At 50.1% G+C, this 18,643-nt stretch overlaps 4 protein-coding genes and 1 pseudogene across 6 annotated transcripts; 4 read left to right on the top strand and 1 right to left on the bottom strand.

The window, feature by feature from the left end:
• Positions 1-1,519: 1,519 nt before the first annotated feature.
• Positions 1,520-4,128, bottom strand: LOC100283431 (40S ribosomal protein SA-like). The gene is made up of 5 exons (NM_001367103.1): positions 3,903-4,128; positions 3,044-3,306; positions 2,750-2,947; positions 2,439-2,640; positions 1,520-1,849 (listed from the first exon to the last, which is right to left on the bottom strand). The coding sequence occupies exons 1-5, from the start codon at positions 4,048-4,050 to the stop codon at positions 1,737-1,739; spliced, it is 924 nt and encodes a 307-aa protein (NP_001354032.1). The 5' UTR covers positions 4,051-4,128; the 3' UTR covers positions 1,520-1,736.
• A 144-nt stretch (positions 4,129-4,272) lies between these two features.
• On the top strand, positions 4,273-8,037 carry LOC100272671 (uncharacterized). 3 transcript variants are annotated; one of them, XM_035964624.1, is made up of 5 exons: positions 4,273-4,496; positions 4,856-5,327; positions 5,767-6,023; positions 6,162-7,316; positions 7,604-8,037. In XM_035964624.1, exons 3-4 carry the CDS (start codon positions 5,774-5,776, stop codon positions 6,194-6,196), a joined length of 285 nt encoding a protein of 94 aa, XP_035820517.1. In that variant the 5' UTR covers positions 4,273-4,496; positions 4,856-5,327; positions 5,767-5,773; the 3' UTR covers positions 6,197-7,316; positions 7,604-8,037. The 3 variants fall into 3 exon arrangements, with proteins under 3 accessions (XP_035820517.1, NP_001353434.1, NP_001353435.1); NM_001366505.1 differs by lacking the exons at positions 4,273-4,496; positions 7,604-8,037 and having other exon boundaries at positions 4,973-5,327; positions 6,162-6,470; NM_001366506.1 differs by lacking the exons at positions 4,273-4,496; positions 7,604-8,037 and having other exon boundaries at positions 5,310-5,327; positions 6,162-6,459.
• A 693-nt stretch (positions 8,038-8,730) lies between these two features.
• On the top strand, positions 8,731-9,802 carry LOC114133148 (uncharacterized). Its single transcript, NM_001368359.1, has one exon. The coding sequence runs from the start codon at positions 8,821-8,823 to the stop codon at positions 9,487-9,489; it is 669 nt and encodes a 222-aa protein (NP_001355288.1). The 5' UTR covers positions 8,731-8,820; the 3' UTR covers positions 9,490-9,802.
• Positions 9,803-10,274: 472 nt separating this feature from the next.
• Positions 10,275-10,344, top strand: LOC111591015 (uncharacterized; annotated as a pseudogene).
• A 4,777-nt stretch (positions 10,345-15,121) lies between these two features.
• On the top strand, positions 15,122-17,403 carry LOC103647857 (F-box only protein 13). The gene has a single exon (XM_008672360.4). The coding sequence runs from the start codon at positions 16,028-16,030 to the stop codon at positions 17,243-17,245; it is 1,218 nt and encodes a 405-aa protein (XP_008670582.1). The 5' UTR covers positions 15,122-16,027; the 3' UTR covers positions 17,246-17,403.
• The last annotated feature ends 1,240 nt before the right edge of the window (positions 17,404-18,643 follow it).

The raw sequence follows: 18,643 nt of genomic DNA on the forward strand, positions 1-18,643 counted from the left end.
GGATATAAACGAGGAAAATTCGGGGATAGGGTCGAGGAAGCATTCCCCATCCCTGTTTTCTGCGGGGACCCGTTGAACCTACACATGACGATGTTTTCGTGTACTAGTTAATGATAAAATAAATAATTGCTTTGTCAAGAGATTAATCATTGTACATATATGTTCATTTTAATGTACATATAATGATTTCTTACATCTAACAATATGTGTAAGTGAAAATATTTTGCATTAATAACAATGGATGTAGGTCCGAATTATAATTTAAATGGGGACGAGGGTTCCCGTCGGGGATTTATCCCTGCAGGGAACGAGGATGAGGAAGAAATTTCCAACGCAAACGTTCGTGGGGATTCCTGCAAGGAAATGTTTTCGACGCGGGAACGGGTATGTGGAGTTATTCCCCAACGGAAAATTTTCCATTGCCATCCCTAAGTGGGAGCGTTAAGAGGGGTCGTGGGAGTGTGGCGGCTTTTTGCGCGGATGTTGTGATGGATGGGAGCGGTGAGGTTGAAGTGGGCAGAGGGTTTGTTGGTGGCGACGGTGGCAGGGTTAGCGGCCGCGGTGGATTTGGAGGTTGTTGCAAAGTTGGCGACGGTGGCGTGGGAGGCGGTGCGGCTAGGGTTTGGAAGGAGAGGGGGCAGGGTTGGGGGAGGATGGGGCGACATCCAGGGCGTCAACCGTTATCATTTTATGTAGAGAATCTCAATAGCTCGAACATCACAATGTTGCAAAAAGAAACAGGAAAATCCTTCCTCTTCTATTTGTGTTTCAGTGCACGAACGGTGTTCCTGAGCTGGTTGCTCATGCGGGATGACATGTTGTTCGATAGCGATCTTAGCACTGTGACTGAAACATTCGCTCCATAGGAGTACGTAGTTCAGAGGTACAAAAGCTTTGTTCATACTTCATAGCGGGCGCCGGGCCACCTCTTTTTTTTCGTTTCCGAATGACTAAACCACTATCATCTTTGTAGCTGGAGCGGCAGGCACGCGACTACGCGAGGCGCTGGATCCTTCGTCGTCGAAGGTACGTTGCAGACTTGCAGGCCTACAGCGCAACCGGTATCCGTGCCATAAATATATATATATTTGGACCTTGAATGCCCTAGCATGTGCGTGCTCCGCCATGCGCAGTACAAACAGAAACATGCACCAACAGGTCGCCGCAGCAGGTACTGACGAGAGCATATAATAGACAACATGCTGCCATTAGAGCAGTGTGTCATCCTGCCATTAGAACACTGACCTTGGCTGCCTGTTGCGGCCTTGAATCAATGCACCGATGGCCCATGGCTGGGCGCAGTAGTCCTGCCGAACGGCTGGGCAATTACGCGGTGGTTGACGGTTCGTGTGGTTGGTTGCAGAACGTGGAATGGCTGCCCATCCTGCTCAAGGGCATCCTCATCGGCACCGAGGACGGTGGCGATATCACTTCACTGCCACTGCCACTGCCAGAAGAATCAGAGTGCGCAAAACCGTCTGCCAGGCGAGACACTTGCCGAAACGAACAGCTATTACAATTCACAAAACAAGCGTAGAACAGATCTATCCATTTGAGATAACGAAAATGTGCAAGGTTCACTCGCTCACAGCAGAGTCAATAACACAAAATTGTTTTTTTACCTCATCTAACACGAAAAAAAGAAGTTCGAAGCAACTACTCCAGCAAGTGCCTACCAACAAGCTCCGCTGATGACTAGTATAAACCATCCACCATGCTCATTTACTCTTTATTAATTACTCCCAGGTAGGGGTCGACGCCGCAACGGGGGCCGCGCCTTGTTCCCATCCGGGGGCTGCTGCTGGAGGTGGAGCCACAGCTGCGTCCCAGACACCGTCAGCAGGAGGAGCTGAAATCCGCATGCCGAAATGTATGAGCCACAGGTGTACGAAACAAAACAAGCAAATGTGAACATTTAGTATACTCTAAAAAACAATGTCAATTGATTTTGAGCCACACTAGAAAAACGTATCAAAGCTTCAGCTAAAGTCACCTTGCAGCTTTAGGCACAACTGCTAGGCAGACAAAAAGAACAGTAGATCATCAACTATCAATCAATTAAACATTGTACCCTAGACAAACCAAGCATGTATAGACAGAAAAATACTTGGGAGATTTAAATTAAACCTACTTTTCTAGGCACACAAATGGTGAAACAGAGCATCAACTATCAATCAATTAAGCATTGTATCCTAGACAAACTAAGCACGTGTAAACAAAACACTAGCAGGAAGATCCATGTTATTATGAGAAGACAAACCAAGCATGTATAGACAGAAAAATACTTGGGAGATTTAAACCTACTTTTCTAGGCACACAAATGATGAAACGGAGCATCAACTATCAATCAATTAAGCACTGTATCCTAGACAAACTAAGCACGTGTAAACAAAACACTAGCAGGAAGATCCATGTTATTATGAGAAGAGTAACTGGACCTGGAGCAGCAGCCCAGTCTGCGCCAGCAGCTGGAATGCTAGCAGCTGGAGCTGCAGCTTCGCCAGCACCCCATTCACCGCCCCAGTTGTCAGCGCCTGGTGCAGTGTATTCTGCAACCGCGCCATAGTCAGGTGCAACCAGAGCCTCTTCTTCCTCCAGCTGCTTCGCTTCCTCTGGGTCTCTGTAGAAGAAAAGATCTACCTGCAAATGGGAAACGAGCATGATTCAACGAGTGAAAAAAAGTATTTGTTTTGTTTATAAATGTTAGACATTGTTAGGGAAGGAACTAGTTTAGATTATATCAGTTTACCATGATGTCCCACTTGTGTCCTGGAAGAATTGTACCGCGCATCTGGAGGACCATTCGGGCGAGCAGCCAGAACAGACAACCAATGCTCTGTTTCCCCTTGTTATTGGCGGGAATGCCGATATCAACATAGCGCATAGGGGAATCAGTATCACAGAAGGCGATGGTGGGAATGTTTCCAAGCGCAGACTCCTTAATGGGCTGTACAAAGTTTGGATAAAGAAGATTTTAAAGTCCTCTGAATCAGCAAACCGAGTTGCACGCTCTAGTTTTTCTTTCAACAGATATAAGTTTTACCTGATGATCAGTCCTCGGGTCAGTCAGGATAAGAAGGCGTGGCTCACTGAAGGAGGTTTGCAACTGGTTGGTGAATGTACCAGGAGTGTGCCTGCCAGCAATGGCATGGGCACCAGTGTACTGCGCAAACTTGAGGACAGCCCTCTGGCCATAGGGCCTAGCAGACTGCACGATAATGTCCTGCGGATTCTCAATGGCAACGATGACCCTGGCGGCCAACTGAAGCTTGTCCCAGGTCTTTCCAAGGTTAATAATGTAGATACCTGAAAGATAATGATGATAATAATATACAAAAGCACTACTGTTAGGTATAAGAAATTGCCAGCATAAGCAACTCGAGTTAGCACTGAACTACGAGCCATTCTTCCCATTGATTCCAGTGAACAATCACAGCAACACAGACAAAAAGATGTTTGGTATCAATCAATTGATCCTTTATTTTTGATAGAATCTAGTATAAACCAATTGCACAGCTCATATTTATGGTATGAAATTGAGACGAATACCATTTGTGTTGTCACATTTGGATTGTACACATGTGTATCACAGCTCACATTTGGATTCTTCAGCTCTTTATGCTAGACAAATCCACAAGACCATACTGGAGAAACGATATTAAAGTAGCTAACGCTTCTATCAACGGTAAATTTAACTAGAATCACATGCCTACGAATCACTATTTCTCGAATGAAACTACGCGCCAATATTTCTCAGTTGATCTATACATCGCATCTTAATATACGCAAGCGCATAGCAAGTTCCAATAGAAGTCAACACGAGCAGATCTAAAACTAGATATCAAAGACAACAAGCATTGGAGGTAAACATTTGGTTAGTCTCGAAAGATTTGGATTGGTACCATCAGTGCGGCGCTTGTACACGTAGCGCTCCACCTGGAAGTCGCAGTTCTTGGTGCCGAGGTGGACATCGGCGGCGAGCATCATCTGGATGTCCTGCTCCCGCTGGGACAATGCCCGAGGGCCGCCGCCTGCCGGTGCCGCCGCCATAGTCGCCGAATAAGGTTAAGGTTTCGGTTCTGACCTTTTATATAGACCACTTCGTCACGGATGAAAACCCTAGCTAGTGAAGTAGTGATCTTCTACGGTTTTGCTTTTCAGGCCTTCTGGGCCTTTTTGGGGTGGTCGATGGACCTCCTAGAATGTATTGTAGGCCCACCACTCTCCTGGCCCATGTACGTGTGACACTCTCGTCTCCTTTCTGGTCGATTCCCCAATTCTCAATTCCCCGACGCTCAGCCGTCGCAACAAATCGCGGAGCACTCGCCGTCGTCCGTCACCGGGCTGTCCAACCTACGTCGACTCCGGACGCATCGCTCGCCATACGATCAGCCCTCCGTTCGCTGTACGGGCTCGCGGGTTGCGACCCTAATAGCTGACTGATTCTAGGCGCCATGTCACTGCCCGTCGACGCCGCCATCATCCAGTTCACCCAGGTCAGGGGATTTACCGCACTTCTTATCCACAGCCGACGCGCCATCTCGTTTGGCCTGGCCTCGCTTTCTTCTCATAGTCATGTCATTAGCTGCGTGGACATGCGTGTTTTAGTCGGATAAGGAATCAGTTCCGTGCTCGTTCGTTTTGCTCGCTTGTGGAGAAATTACAAAGGGTTGGGCCAACCATGTGTTGTGCTGTCTCTGTATGTGCTTTCCTTCAATCTGGAATCGTGGTCCCAGTTATGAACTTACAAATTTGAATGGATGCTTGAGGATTATGAAATGTTTTGTTTCTGAAGGTGCTGTATCTGACATTATTCGTATCTGTTACCCGTTGGACATATAACATGTGCACCCAGATCCTATTCTCCCATGCGCCAGCCGGCCCCGTGGGCCGTGAGTCCGTGATCCAGCGTCCCAGGACCCAGGCTCCCAGTACCAGCCTCTTCTATCCGGCATCCAGCGAGCAGCAAATCCAGAGACCTCGACTCCTCCTAACCCTAGCCGCCAGGCTCCAGTGCTCCACCGCTCCAGCAGATCCCGGACCCGGAAGCAGCGAGGAAACACAGGGCGACCAAGGCCCGTCTGGACTCTGGATCCGCCGGTCCGCCACTCCGCCCCTCATCTCCGACCTGAGCGCGCCGCCCTGCCCCGCCCCGCCTCTCCCTCGAGCGCTGTCCGCGCCTCCGCGCCTCCGCGGTCCGCGTCCGGCCGTCCGCCCAGGGCCCAGGCAGTTGCTGCCTGCTGGCTTGCTGCCGTCCGCCAGGCCGCCTAGGCACACAGCACACTACTTCTACAGTTCTACGGCCAGCGCCCAGCGGTCCAGTCCAGGTTAGTGCTTTTGCCCTTGCATCATTTGGTCTTAACTTAGGCAAGATTCTTCGGGACTCCATGTATCAAGTACCAAAGAGTAAAAATGTATGGGGATATTCGCTTAGACATGGTAAATTGTGGCTATAAATTTTCTAGCCACATCTTTTGTGGTTTGGCTAGGAACCAAACTGTTCAAGTTTAGTTGTCTATTAGGATCTTATTAGATTGTACTCCCTCCGTCCCAAAATATTAGTCGCTTTAGATCTTGAATTTTATGTCAATATTCAAATGGATGACAATAAACCTAGACATATATATAAAACACATACATTAAGTATTATATGAATCTATTAAAATGCTAAAACGACTAATATTTTTGGAACGAATGGAGTATGGAGCTAATTTTGAGAGAGATGGTGTGTCCTTGCTGTCTGTCATAACCTTTGTGCATGCACAGCTTCCAAATGGCTAGTGAGGACTCGAAAGATATGCTGAAGAACGTGGACTGGAAGACCGTGGGCGGTGCTGTGACTACTGAATCTAGCCAGCCAGTTGTCAAGAAACGCCTTCCGAAGAAGATCAGACAAGTCCCTGAGTGCTATTTTCTGCCTCGGCGATCTTTGCCTTCTGCACTGGCAATCTATGGTGCCGTGTGTGCTGCTGGAGTTGGTGCAGGAATGCTGATCGAGGTGTGGATAAACAAAAAGATCAAAGGTACATGGCAGGGGAAATCATCAAATCACTCACTCTATTTTCTTGAGGATTTACAGCACCATGGTGCCTGGAAACCTTGCATTGCTTGTGTATTTTGCACAGACTCTGATTCTGAATAGCTGTGCTTCTTTCATGCAGAGGATAGTGCTATTATCTGGGAGATGGATAAATGATGTGCAGTTCTGCACCACACTTTGATATGGTGGAAGCAGTTTCGGCACTGCGATATTTGCTAGCTCTCAAGTTAAGAATTTTGTTTATAGGATTCCTTCGTCCGTTTGTTTTATTTTGATTGAGGTATTGCCAAGATGGATTCAAGAACGTTCATCCGCAGTTCATTTACCAGAACACGAGTAAAAACTCTGGCTGCTGAAAATATAGCTCCACCACAACTCTAAAATAACTTATAATTTGAAATCGAGGAAGTATTTCTGTTATCATGCTAAATAAAATGTTGTATATTCTAGTTTTTTTTCACATGACTCCCTCGGTTCCTTGGAAGTGCAACACAGCACTTGCTTGTTTCAGGTTTTTCTCTCTCTTTTGCCTCTATTCTCCACAAATGAGAACCGATGCTAAGGGCATGTACAATCCACACTGTATCTTAAGGGATATATGAGGGTGTAAATGAAAAAAAGAATGATATATGAGGTTTTAAATGAAAAAAAAAGAAACATATCTTGGTTAAGGAATGTCTATGTCACAGTTTTCTAAGTCTAAGGTACGGTTCTACACTTCTACTTATACAATTCAAATAAATGAGTTATCTTTTAAGTGATTCTAGTGAATAAGATAAAAAAATTTAGATACATTAGGTTGTATGAAGAGTTTCTTAGATGTATCTAGTGCTTGGAGAACTATAACATAGTAATTAAGTTGTACATGCTCTAGGAACATGTTTGGCTGAGCTATAGGATAGGTTGTGCTCGGTAGATCGTTTATATGGTCATTGCACTGTATATTACTCTGTTTAAAAAAATGAAGTTTGAAATAGGTGGTGTGGTGGTAGGTGGGATAGGAAGTCTGCTAGAGATAGCCTTTATGAAAATGTTGGTGTGCATTATGGACTTTTAAAAATTGTTTTGAAGTCTAAGCTATGAGAGAAAGTTAAAAATGTGTTTAATTAAACATTTGATTTTTGATAAACCTGTTGTAAGTCTCTCTTACGAGCGGAATCCACATCTCATCCATAGTCCTCCCAACTTGGGGCAGGATTGAGTGCTGCAGCAGGGCCCATTGGCAGGACCAGTGAAAAGGGATCTGGGATATGCTACACTTACAGCTGCAGCAAAGGTAGAAATTTGAACATTGGCTCTTAACATCGCTCCTAGGTTCTTTTAGGATAGAAATAAGTAAGTGCTAATTTGATCGTAAAAGGTCACGGCAGTGTTCTTTTAATAGTGTCACTTAGGTTCCTATTTATCGTCTGGCAATAATTAAAGAAGATATGTGCATTTTACTCACCAAACAGTCTGAATTGCCAATTCATACTACTCACATTGAGATATCACAAGATCTTTGTAGCTTGCGCTTGGTACAAGATATCCTCACCACTTGATGTCATGAAAACTTGTAAACAGGTGCCTTCGTTGGTGTTTCACTGGAAGGGAATGTGGTGACAACTAGAATGGAAACCAATCTCCGCTTCTACGGTGATGCATACCAGACGGCAACCCATATCCTGTTTGGGAGGGTGGAGCGGCCCCGAGCTGCTCAGCCCTTGTTTGCTAGCCGATTTAGGGCTTCTTAAGGGTGGATTGAAGATGATTAGAGAGGATTAAATCGATTGATAGTCAAATTAAATAGAAAGAGAGTTAATCCCCCTCAATCCTTTTCTATCCGCATGCAACCGATCCATGCTTTAGATCATTGGATGGTTTCACTACTGACACCAGTCCACACATTAAATATTAGCAGAGTATTTAGTGTTAGATTATTGTAGAAATTACGATTTAGACTTGTTTCTAAATGAATAATTTTATATATAATTAGAAGATCATGATCGGTTGAGAGATCCAACGCACACAATTGATCCTTTCTTTTTTATATATCTAATGCTTTCTTTTATCGTAATCTCTTTTAACGTTCCTGCTGTCCTTAATTTGACAACTAGAATGACACTCTACTAGTCTTCCTGGCCGACCTAGGACAACCAGGCGCCGTTCTCGTTCTCACATGCTACTTGCGGTCGATTGGTTTTGTGGATGATTGTTTATCTTCTAGAGATTAGCATCAGCCAGCATGACATTTCTCTGCTCTGTTCTGTAATCTGTTCCGCTGACCCGCTCCGCTAGCAGGCAAGCCACTGCCGCCGCAAACTACTAGTACGATACAATAGACGCCAAGCCCAGTGAAGAAGCAGCGTCGATCTGGGCGGATCGATCAAGATTGCTCGGAACAATTCTTGGCTGCTTTTATTTATTATTTGCACTTGGTTACAAGTATCAGTGTAGACTAAGGCCCCGTTTCAATCTCACGGGATAAACTTTAGCTTCCTGCTAAACTTTAGCTATATGAAATGAAGTGCTAAAGTTTAGCTTTAATTATCACCATTAGCTCCCCTGTTTAGATTACAAATGGCTAAAAGTAGCTAAAAAAAAAGCTGCTAAAGTTTATCTCGCGGGATTGGAACAGGGCCTAAGCTGCAGATGCTAGCTAGCAGTTTTGAACGCACGCGATGCTCCACGTCCTGTCCGCTTGTCCCTCGTCGACCGGTTCATGGGCGTGGCCGCTCCGACGAGCGCGTAGGCCAAGATGCCAAACCACGGCTGCTATATAAACACGCAAGGCGCGGCGCATGCCCATTGGCCATTACAACCAAGCGTCGAGGCATTCGCCAATCTCCATCACCAGGCACCACCCGACGCTCTCCCGCCGCCTCACCGTGCCGGCGTCAGGTATGGCCTCCTCGCCGGCGCTACCGCTGGTGCTCCTGGCCCTGCTGCTGGCTCCCACCGGCCTCGCCGCGTCCGGCTCCGGCGGCGGCGGCGGAGGAGAGAAGCGCACGCGCATCCGGGTGTACGTGCACGAGCGGTTCACCGGCCGCAACGCGACGGTGGGGTCCGTGGCGCCGTCCCTGCGCGGCGGCAACTCGACGTTCGGCGAGGTGGGCGTGGTCGACGACGTGCTGCGCGCCGGGCCCCGCGCGTCCTCCCAGGAGGTGGGGCGGTACCAGGGCCTGTTCGCCGGCGCGGACCTCGCGGACGACAGCGGCGGCGGCGGCGGCTACTTCTCGGCCATCACGCTCGTGTTCGCCGCCGGCGAGCACCGCGGCAGCACGCTGTCCCTGCAGGGCCGGTACAGCTTCCCCGCCGACGGCGCCCTCGAGCGCGCCGTCGTGGGCGGCACCGGCGGCTTCAGGATGGCGCGCGGGTTCTCGCTGCTCCAGGTCGCCAGCGCCCCGCCGGAGGCCGCCGTCTTCCAGCTTGACCTCGTCGTCTTCACGCCCCGCGGCCACCGATACTAGCTTATCTAATAACACTGAGAGCACTGTGCAGAGCGTGCTACGTTTTGATCTCTATCGATCACACAATTTGCTGTTCGTGTGCGTTCCCTCGTCGCGACATGATATGCATGGTGTCCAGATTTTACAAATAATTGAGATTATTAGGTGAGGTTCTTTGGCATGAATGCGAGTATATAGATCCATCACTAGTGACGGTGAGAATGTGCCATGAGTTGAGTATGAAGTGTAAGTAACCTGATCACTTGAAAACTTCCTACACTGTTCCTCGCTGACAATAAAGCTTTCTCGTACTCGCTCTGAAACCAATGTCAACGAAGACAGCATTAAAACTTGAAGATGAAAAAAAAAATGATCTTAATTTGGCGTCGTTTCTGCTAGTGCTAGGGCGTGTCTACTGTTTAGGCCCTTCCTCCCAGCAACCCGATCGAACTTTGGCAACGAATGCGTTCGGTGTTGAGGGTGCGTCTGCTTCTGGCTGGTCTAGTGGTGTCGGCGTGTCGCGGCTTCACGGGCACAGACACGGTGGTTCCTTCTTGACCCTCCTACACCCAATTTCAGCCCATTAAGCTGCTTCCCTCACCAATGTACTGCAGGCCCATCCAAAGCAGCCCACCGACAGAAGCCAGGCGATCCGAGCGTGTCCCTGCCCCTCCTCTACGCTACTGAACATGAAGGAATTCGCCTGACACTTGTACTTGACATTATGCAAATAATTTGATTTAAGAGTGTGTAACCAAAACACCAAATTAATGTAATGCAATAGACACGATCCTTGGAATTCCCCGAATATTATTATCTGAAGTAGTATCTGATGTTGATACGTCCATTCATGGTCTTGAATGTTCTCTGAATATTATTATTATTATTATTATTATTATTATTATTATTATTATTATTATTATTATTATTATTATTATTATTATTATTATTATTATTATTATTATTATTATTATTATTATTATTATTATTATTATTATTATTATTTCATCTACCCAAGTGCGATGCCATATCGTTTTATACTTATTAACCATGTCCATTTATTTATTTATAAACTAATTAGAGATATGCCATCTACCCAAGTGCAATGTCATATGCCAAAAATATCGTTTTATACTTATGTCTTAAATGGCCATTTTCCTTGCAACATAATATTTGAATTAGGCCATTGATTAAGCAGGCTCTGCCTTGGCCAAATTATCTGTTCGAGGCTCCTCGGTGAAGCAGGACTGCAGGAGGGCCAGCTCGGCTAAACACCCGGCAGGTAGAAATTCACATGACCACGCGAGCCTCTCTAGGATGCTGGCAAAAGCAATGCAAGCTGCAAAAGAAGAGCTCCGCGCGTTATCCATGCACATGACACATGGAGCATGGTCCAGCATCCACGGGACAGCCGCAGACAAGGACAATCTAATCTGTGCGTGCAAGGCTGACCGGAACAGGCGGCCGGCCTCGGGGAAGGAGAAAAAAGCAAAAGCGACGAGTTCTGCTCGGCCGTGTCCGTGTCCTTGTGTGTATCAGCAAAAGTCGCCGGCCCTGACGACACCGCCGCCGCTCCTCCTCCTCCTCCTCCTTCCGTCCTTTTTCACACTCGCATCTCAAGAGAGCTTTTGTAGCTACTAGCTTCCGCTAGGTCGTCAGTCATGGCGCCCGTGCATACATCGTCCACGACAATGGCGGATGAGCATCGCTCGCCGCCGCCGGCAGCAGCGACCCGTCCACTCCACCCCGGCTGTACTCCCCTCACTCGACGATGTCGCGCGGAGGAGAGATAGCTTTCTTTTTTTTCTCGCCAGGGTCTCTAGCTCGTATCGTACGGCGCTGCTCGCCTTGCCAATGTCGACAAGGGCGCCGATACACGCAACGCAAAAGCTAGCTAGGAGCTACTTACTGCATGCACCTGTGGTAGGCGAGGTCTGTGGTGTGGAGAAACTACTAAAGCGCTTTTAATTTCTAGCTAGCCGGCCGGTGCCATGATTGTGGCTTCTACTCTGCACATGACAGAACCGCATATATAATTACGGTAGTTAGCGCAAATGACAAAAGCGCAGCCGCCTATACGCACTACTCGCTCTTAATTATGCATTGGAAACCTCTGCAACTTTATCAAAGGCACTGCAGCAGGTAGTCGAAAGTAGAAACTACGTACAAACTAGAGAGCGTGTTCGTCAGGCGCTGGAGACGAAAGTTTGGACAGCGTGGTCGTTAGGGTTATAATTGCGCTCGCTCGGCTGGCCTCAAAAGGCTTAACCGTCCACGTACGTGTGCGCAGCATGAGCATGTCGCCTGCTGCGTCGTCCCGCTGGCTCATGCGCGCAACTGACACGTCCCTGCAGCGGTAACACACCTGCAGCTTCAGCGCTCCGCCCTCTCAAAAGGCGCGTGTTTTTTTGCGCTGTTATTGTTCGTATTAGAGGAGCAGTGCTGAAGCTGCTGTGGTTCCTGAGAGTGTGTTGTGTGATGAGTGAGCCCAGCACGGGGTAATAAAGGACCTCAGCTTGCTTTGGTTTTGGCTTTTGCATCTACACTACACTGCCTAGGAGGGAGAGGAAGAAGAGGCCGGATTCCGTCCTTTGTCTCGCGTGTGACGCCAGCTATACGTCGCGTGCGCCCATCTCGTTTTGGTTGATATCATCCGTTTTGGTTGAATTTTTTATTTTATATGTAGAACTATATTTATTTATTTATTTATTTATTTCTCGATTGGAAAGTCAGAGTTGTGGCCGTTGGGTTTTTTTTTTTAAAAAAAAAGGAGGGGCAGGTGTTTGTTTGGTTTCACCTGTTTTATCTTGGCTCCGAGCTGAATATATATGTGTGTGTTGTGCTTGTGCCTACTCTCTCCAACGTTTGTATAGTGAACGTCGTACGGGCAGCAGCATCTTTCTTGGTTCCCGGCAAGTTTTGGAACGACATCCTGCTGGCGGTTCGCTGTTGCATTTGCATGCACATGACGCCTGCCTGATTATCATTTTGCACTTCGCGCGGGTTTCCAGGCCAAGCTTGTCGTTGGAGAACGGGAGTAATTCTGCCTTGGTGTTACTGTTTTGTTTGTCTTTTGCAACTGGTTTCAGTGTGAAGAAGAAGAAGAAAAAAAAAATTAAAAAAAAAGAATCTTGGAAGTCGTTGGTGTCGAAGAGAAACAAGACAAGACGACTGCTCTGGACTCTGGAGGCCATTTCTGTATAATACACAAATATATACTAAAAGGAAGATGCTTTCAAGTGCTAACAGATTTTATTTATCATCGAAAGGAAGGAAGAAAGAAAGAAAGAAAGATACTCCAGTCCAGTGGATTACAGTGACGAATGGCAGGCACCCTGCAGTGCTGGCTGCAAACAGTAGTTGTTACTGCTGCGCCAGCGGCCTGTGGCAGACTGGCAGTGGAGGTCCGTCCAAGCGTGGCATGATTATGGCGTTGAAAACTTTAGCCAGGGGGCCCAGGGCATCAGAATCTGAGACGTGCCGTCGTCTGCGTGCCCTGCTAGACAGACGCGCGGTGTGCGCTACTGCGCTCCGACTCCGACGCACAGTCAAAGTGGCAGGAGCCCAGGAGAGTGGAGCGATCCACAGTCCACACACGCGCAGGGCGCAGGCGCCGCAGCGGCATGGCATTGCATTGGCAGGGGCAGCGGCGCAGCGCTCTTCGCCTGCCGTCGCCGCCTCTGAATCCGAACCATACGAACGCATCGGATGCTGCGGGTCCACCACTCCACCCCAGCCCCCGCCCGCAAGCCGCAGCCTAATCGGAGTGCCGGTGCGAGGGCAGGCCTGACCTGAGTGAGCTTCACCGGCTCGCGTCGCACTCAGATCATATCCAACCATTCACTCCACATATATTTTACTATGTCGCTCTAAAAGATATTCCTCCTACAGTTAGAACTCCACCAACTATTCACCCTATTCAGCCCCTTATATATACTATAATTCAATTATTTGACATTTTTTCATTGATTTTTTGAAGTTTGAAAAAATCATATACTATATACACTACCATAATACACATTGTTTTCAGGTTACGGTACTTAAAAAGTGTTATTAATATCACGAAGAAATAAAGTGAATAAGTTACGAGGGAGATTAAAACTCGTCCCATATGTGGGGGAAGTTTCTTCTCTCCCACACATATATGGAGTGCAACGGACATAGACGCCGGCTCAAGCTCTCAACTCAAAGTCTCAAATGCGAGCCTTTCAGCGACCAGTCTTAATTTGGGCTCGTTTGATCAAGGACTTGAGGACCCGTGCTTGAATACTATTAAGTATTAAATATATTTTAATGACAAAACTTATTAAGTACTAGATAGCAAGACCAAGCATATTAAATCTAATTACTCTATGATTCATTCATGTGATGTTACACTAAACATTTGCTAACTGTAGATTAATTAGGTACTCATATGTTCGCTAGTAACCACTCCTACTCACTGTTTAGGCGTCGTTTGGTCCCATGGATTCTTAAAATTCAGAGTCTACACAAAATTCAAGACAAGTCTGTTTATCAACCTAAGAACAGATACTGAGATTCTTCTAGTCACAAAATCCAACGCAGAATACACGAATTGTTTGGTTAACAATGAGATTCTATTATCAGATTCTGGAAATGAGCCCTGAACTAAACATGACCTTAGTGTGGTGTTGGTGTGGGATGTGGCTATCAGATATAGTATTCCTACTCGAACTCATGAGTCATTATTTTTTTTAGTTTTTTATATAAAACTCGTAATTTGTTAATCTAAAGATAGTGCCATTAACATAAACTTGGCATATATGTGACTATGTTATATTTCTAATCTTTGTAATGAAGAGTTATATATCAAATTTATCTAATAGGAAAAAAAATATCCCAATCTCCTTGGTTGTGTTTTCGGCCTCCAGGTACTCGTCGGAGCTCCTCCTCCTCCTGTTCGTCCTTGTGGGCTCGTCTCCGTCTGTTGACCCGTATGTCGATCCTCCTTGCCTTGAGGCCAACCTCTTTCTTTTATAGGCCAGCACAGGGGTCGACCGGCAGTGCCTTCTCTAGGAAGGAGCCGTAAGACAAGGGTAAAACTACCGTTTTGCCTCGGGTGAATCCACGCGTACTCGTGGGGTCCGAGACTACCTGGCAGTTGCATATTATCGCGGGGCGATGATGGTTCCAAACACCATCATTCTGAATACATCGACCCCTGACTTCTGTAGTCTGAGGCTCGGTGAAATCCTTTGTGTAGTGCCTTGCGGAAGATATGCGCACTAATGTCCTACGTAGACCTTCCCCAGGACACTACAGAACGGATCGTACCGAGCTCTAGCCTACAGAAGCCGGGGATCAGCATACCGAGAAAGATGGCAGTAAGACGACGATGGCCGCCCCGGCGATAAATAACTAAAATTAAAAAAAAAACAGGAACGGATAGGCCCACCTCGTATTCGGTTGCCGAGGCCCCAGCGCCAAGGGGCCCGCCCATGCATTTGACTTGCGCAAAAGCAAAAGCTCACCCATCCATGTCGAGTCGAGAGTCGAGCTCGAGACCACACCACCGCACATGCAAACTGCCCGGCCCGCCGGCCGGGCCACACGAGGATATACTCCTGTACAGAAAAGAAGAGATTCCCGCTGCCCCTGCGGCCTACTACTGTACTCTACGAGGAGGGGAGGTGCACCATCCAGCAGCGGAGCCTACCTTCGTGAGTTCGTGTGTGCCCTGAGTACTCTTGTCGCCTGCTGCTGCAGAGGGTGATTCCGATTCGGCGTCCTGCTGCCTGTGCAAGTCCACCTCCTCTCCGTTGCGTTTCGAACCGGACCGGGCATCGAAACGGCTGCATCTGGATTGTCATTTCCTTACCACACAGCAGCTGTGGCTCCGCCGGACAGAGACGGGGAACAAACAACCGGCAAGGTGGTGCGTGCCTACCACGCTCGCTCGTGACGCGACGATCCCACGGCCACCACCTCACGCCCAAAGCCGCGGCGGCGCCTTTCTCTTTCTCCCCTCCGATCCGTGCTCCGCATGTCAACGCGACGCGAACAAAAAGGACTCCCTCCATCCACCACCGGCACCGCTGCTCTGCCTGCCACACAACGAAGGTTCGTCGCTCCCGCTCGTATAAAGCCAGCGCCCCTCGCAAAGTCGCACCACTAAGACCAACTCCAGCAACACTCCGTATCCCACTCCGCATCCGCATTTTGCACGGTCTGAGGCACTATTGCGCGCTCCAGCAGGCTCCGCATCCCTCTCCGCAAAATGGACGCCGTGTCCCTGCGCTCCCCATTTCCACACTTTCTCTCTCCTCTCCGCAGCTCTCTGCGTGCGCGCGCGCCTGCTGGCGGGCCCCAGGTGTCATAGACTGCATGCGGAGTGGGATGGGGAGTGTTGCTGGAAACGGAGACGGATACGAAGAGGAGAGAGAATGTGTTGGCCGCGCGTTTTAGGGATACGGAGAGGGAGTCTGCTGGAGTTGGTCTAACTACTCTACTCCACATCCATCCACTATTTTGTCCTGCTTGGATTCCCTCCGCTCCGGCCTCCGTCTCTCTGCTGCCTAGCAAGCTCTGCCCGTCGGGCATGGGGCCCACGTTGGACGGAGCTGCTGGCGGAGGCAAGAAGCGCAAGCGCGTCCCGCCGGGCCTCGCCGACCTCCACGACGACATGCTAGAGCGCGTGCTGGCGCGCCTCCCGCCGGCCAGCTACTTGCGCCTCCGGGGCGTCTCCCGCCGGTGGCGCGCCGCGGCGGAGTCCAGCACCTTCCGCGCCGCCTGCGCGCGCGTCACGGCGCGGGACCCATGGTTCCTCATGCTCGACGACCCCGACCACCAGGACGAGCAACGGCCACGCTACACCGCCGCCGCCGTCGTCTTCGACGCCGCCGAGCGCGCCTGGGCGCGGTGGCGCGGCGCGCCGGGGCCCCAGCGGCCGGTGGCCGCCGCGGGAGGGCTCTTGCTGTACCGCGACCCGGGCACGGGTGACCTCACCGTGGTCAACCCGCTCACGGGCGCGGCCCACGCGCTCCCGCCGCCGCCGCCGCCGGCACTGACGCGCGCGCTCCAGGCTATCGCCATGTACGGCGCGCCGTACCGCGTGGTCCTCATCCTGGGCGAGCTCCCGGACCTGTCCACGGTGGCGTACGACTCGTCCACGGACGCGTGGGGCGAGGAGGCGGCGCTGTCCCGGAAGCCGGAGGAGGAGGGCGGCGGCGGCGGCGGCGACGGCACGGTCTACTTCCTGAGCAAGTCCGGCGACGTGGTGGCCACCACCACGCAGCGGAGCGCGGCGCGGCAGTACTCGTCCGCCGTGGCGTGCGGCGCCGGCGCCGACGCCGTGGCGTACTTCCTGAGCCGGTCGGGCACGGTGGTGGCCTGCGACCTGGCGCGCCGCGCGTTCGCGGAGCTGCCCCGGATCCTGCCCGCGCACCACGAGCACTCCGTCGACGTGGCGGCCTGCGGCGGCGCCGCCTACGCCGTGGTGCTCTCGGAGTTCCTCGACGCGGCGAGCCTCCGCGTGTGGGAGTTCGCGCGCGGCGCGTGGCGGCAGGTGGCCGCGATGCCGCCCGCCATGGCGCACGCCTTCCGCGGCGCCAAGGCGGACGTCAACTGCGTCGGCCACGGCGGCCGCGTCATGGTCTGCGTCAGCTCCAGCTCCAGCTCCGCCAGCGGCTGCTTCATGTGCGACGTCAGGACCAACCGGTGGGAGGAGCTCCCGCGGCGCCAAGGCGGGGACGGGGACGGCTCCACGGGATTCGTGGCCGCGCTCTCGTTCGAGCCGAGAATGGAGGCCGCCGTCTGAGTCTCAACTCTTGGGCATTGGCTATTTCTTTCGTGCTTGGCGGCATTCCTGGTTGGTGCCCTTGGAGTAGTAAGCAAAGCGTGTAGTGTGATTCCATGGATTGTTCGCGCGTGATTGAGATCGTTTCGTTTGCCTTCCCCTTCCATCATTCCGATTCAGGCTGCTGTCGTTTCTCGAGCCTCGTGCCGCTGCCCACCGAGCTCTGAATCGGTCAACTGAGAGCGAGAGCTCACTTTTCCTTCCTGAATTAGCAAATGCCAGATGCCCTGATCGTGTGACCACCATCGGCCTAAAATCACCGATAAGGAACAGCAACGGAGCAAGACGAACAGGTGTGCTAGCGCCATAGCTAGACACCGATCGAGGCAGGACGCACCAGGCCTCCATTTGAACGTCTCAGGTCAGGCCATCAGGTACGCAGAGCTTCTTCGAACGTTTGGACACGGGACCCTCCATGAAGAGGTGAGCAGAAGAGCCGACGACGGTCTGGAGGAGCAGAGCACCGAGCAAACCAGCGGCGGCCGGGGTGCCTTTTCCAGTTTTCCTTTTGCGCGCGCAAGTGCGAGGCCACCATGATGCGTGGTGCTCGGCCATGCGACAGCGAAAGCGGCCTTCGCTTTTGCTTTGGAAGGGGTCTGCTGCTCTGCCCTCCCACTGACCTGACGGCCCGGCTCCAGTCTCGCCGAGGGCCACGGCCGGTAAAGTCAGTCACGGGCAGGGCACGAGCACGACACAATCCTTGTGGGGGGATATCGCCGTCTCATCCCGCTGTTCGTTCGTGCTGGAACACTGCCGGCCCGGCGTCCCTCCCGCCTCTCTTTACTCTTTTTTCCACTCATGCTCCATCTACATGTGCTCTCCGTTTGGCCACAATGGAATCACCGTGGATCTGTGGCCGTGCAATGCGAGCGCCTAGTGTGCGTGCTTTTCTTGTTGCTTTTGCGTTTGAGGCGTAGTGGCAGCTACGGGCGTGGATGAGTGAGCTACGGCTACTTCTGCAAGTGCAAACAAAGCTCGTCCAAAGCGTGGTTACGCGTTTAGGGTTTGTTGGGATTAAATCCACTCCTAACCGAACAAGAACGAGGACTTTCGATTACGCTAATCCAGAGGATGATTTAATCTTCTCTAATCTCTTTCTAAATTAACCTAACCGAACAAGTCATGAGGAGTATTAGAGGGGTTGTATAGGAGATGATTTAATCACTCCCTATCCACCTAGCCTTAGAGCAACTCCAGTAGTTCTCTAATAGACTTCCTAAATCAACAATTTAAGTAGTTAACACAAAAACTCATCTCCAACAGTTCTCTAAATAAACTTTTTAAATTTAACAACTTCTCATCTAACCTTATTTTCTCTCTACATTTGACAACCATTTAACAACTCCCTAAACAAAAATG

The sequence above is a fragment of the Zea mays genome, chromosome 2 (assembly GCF_902167145.1).
Source record: "Zea mays cultivar B73 chromosome 2, Zm-B73-REFERENCE-NAM-5.0, whole genome shotgun sequence".
Taxonomy (NCBI): Eukaryota; Viridiplantae; Streptophyta; class Magnoliopsida; order Poales; family Poaceae; genus Zea; species Zea mays.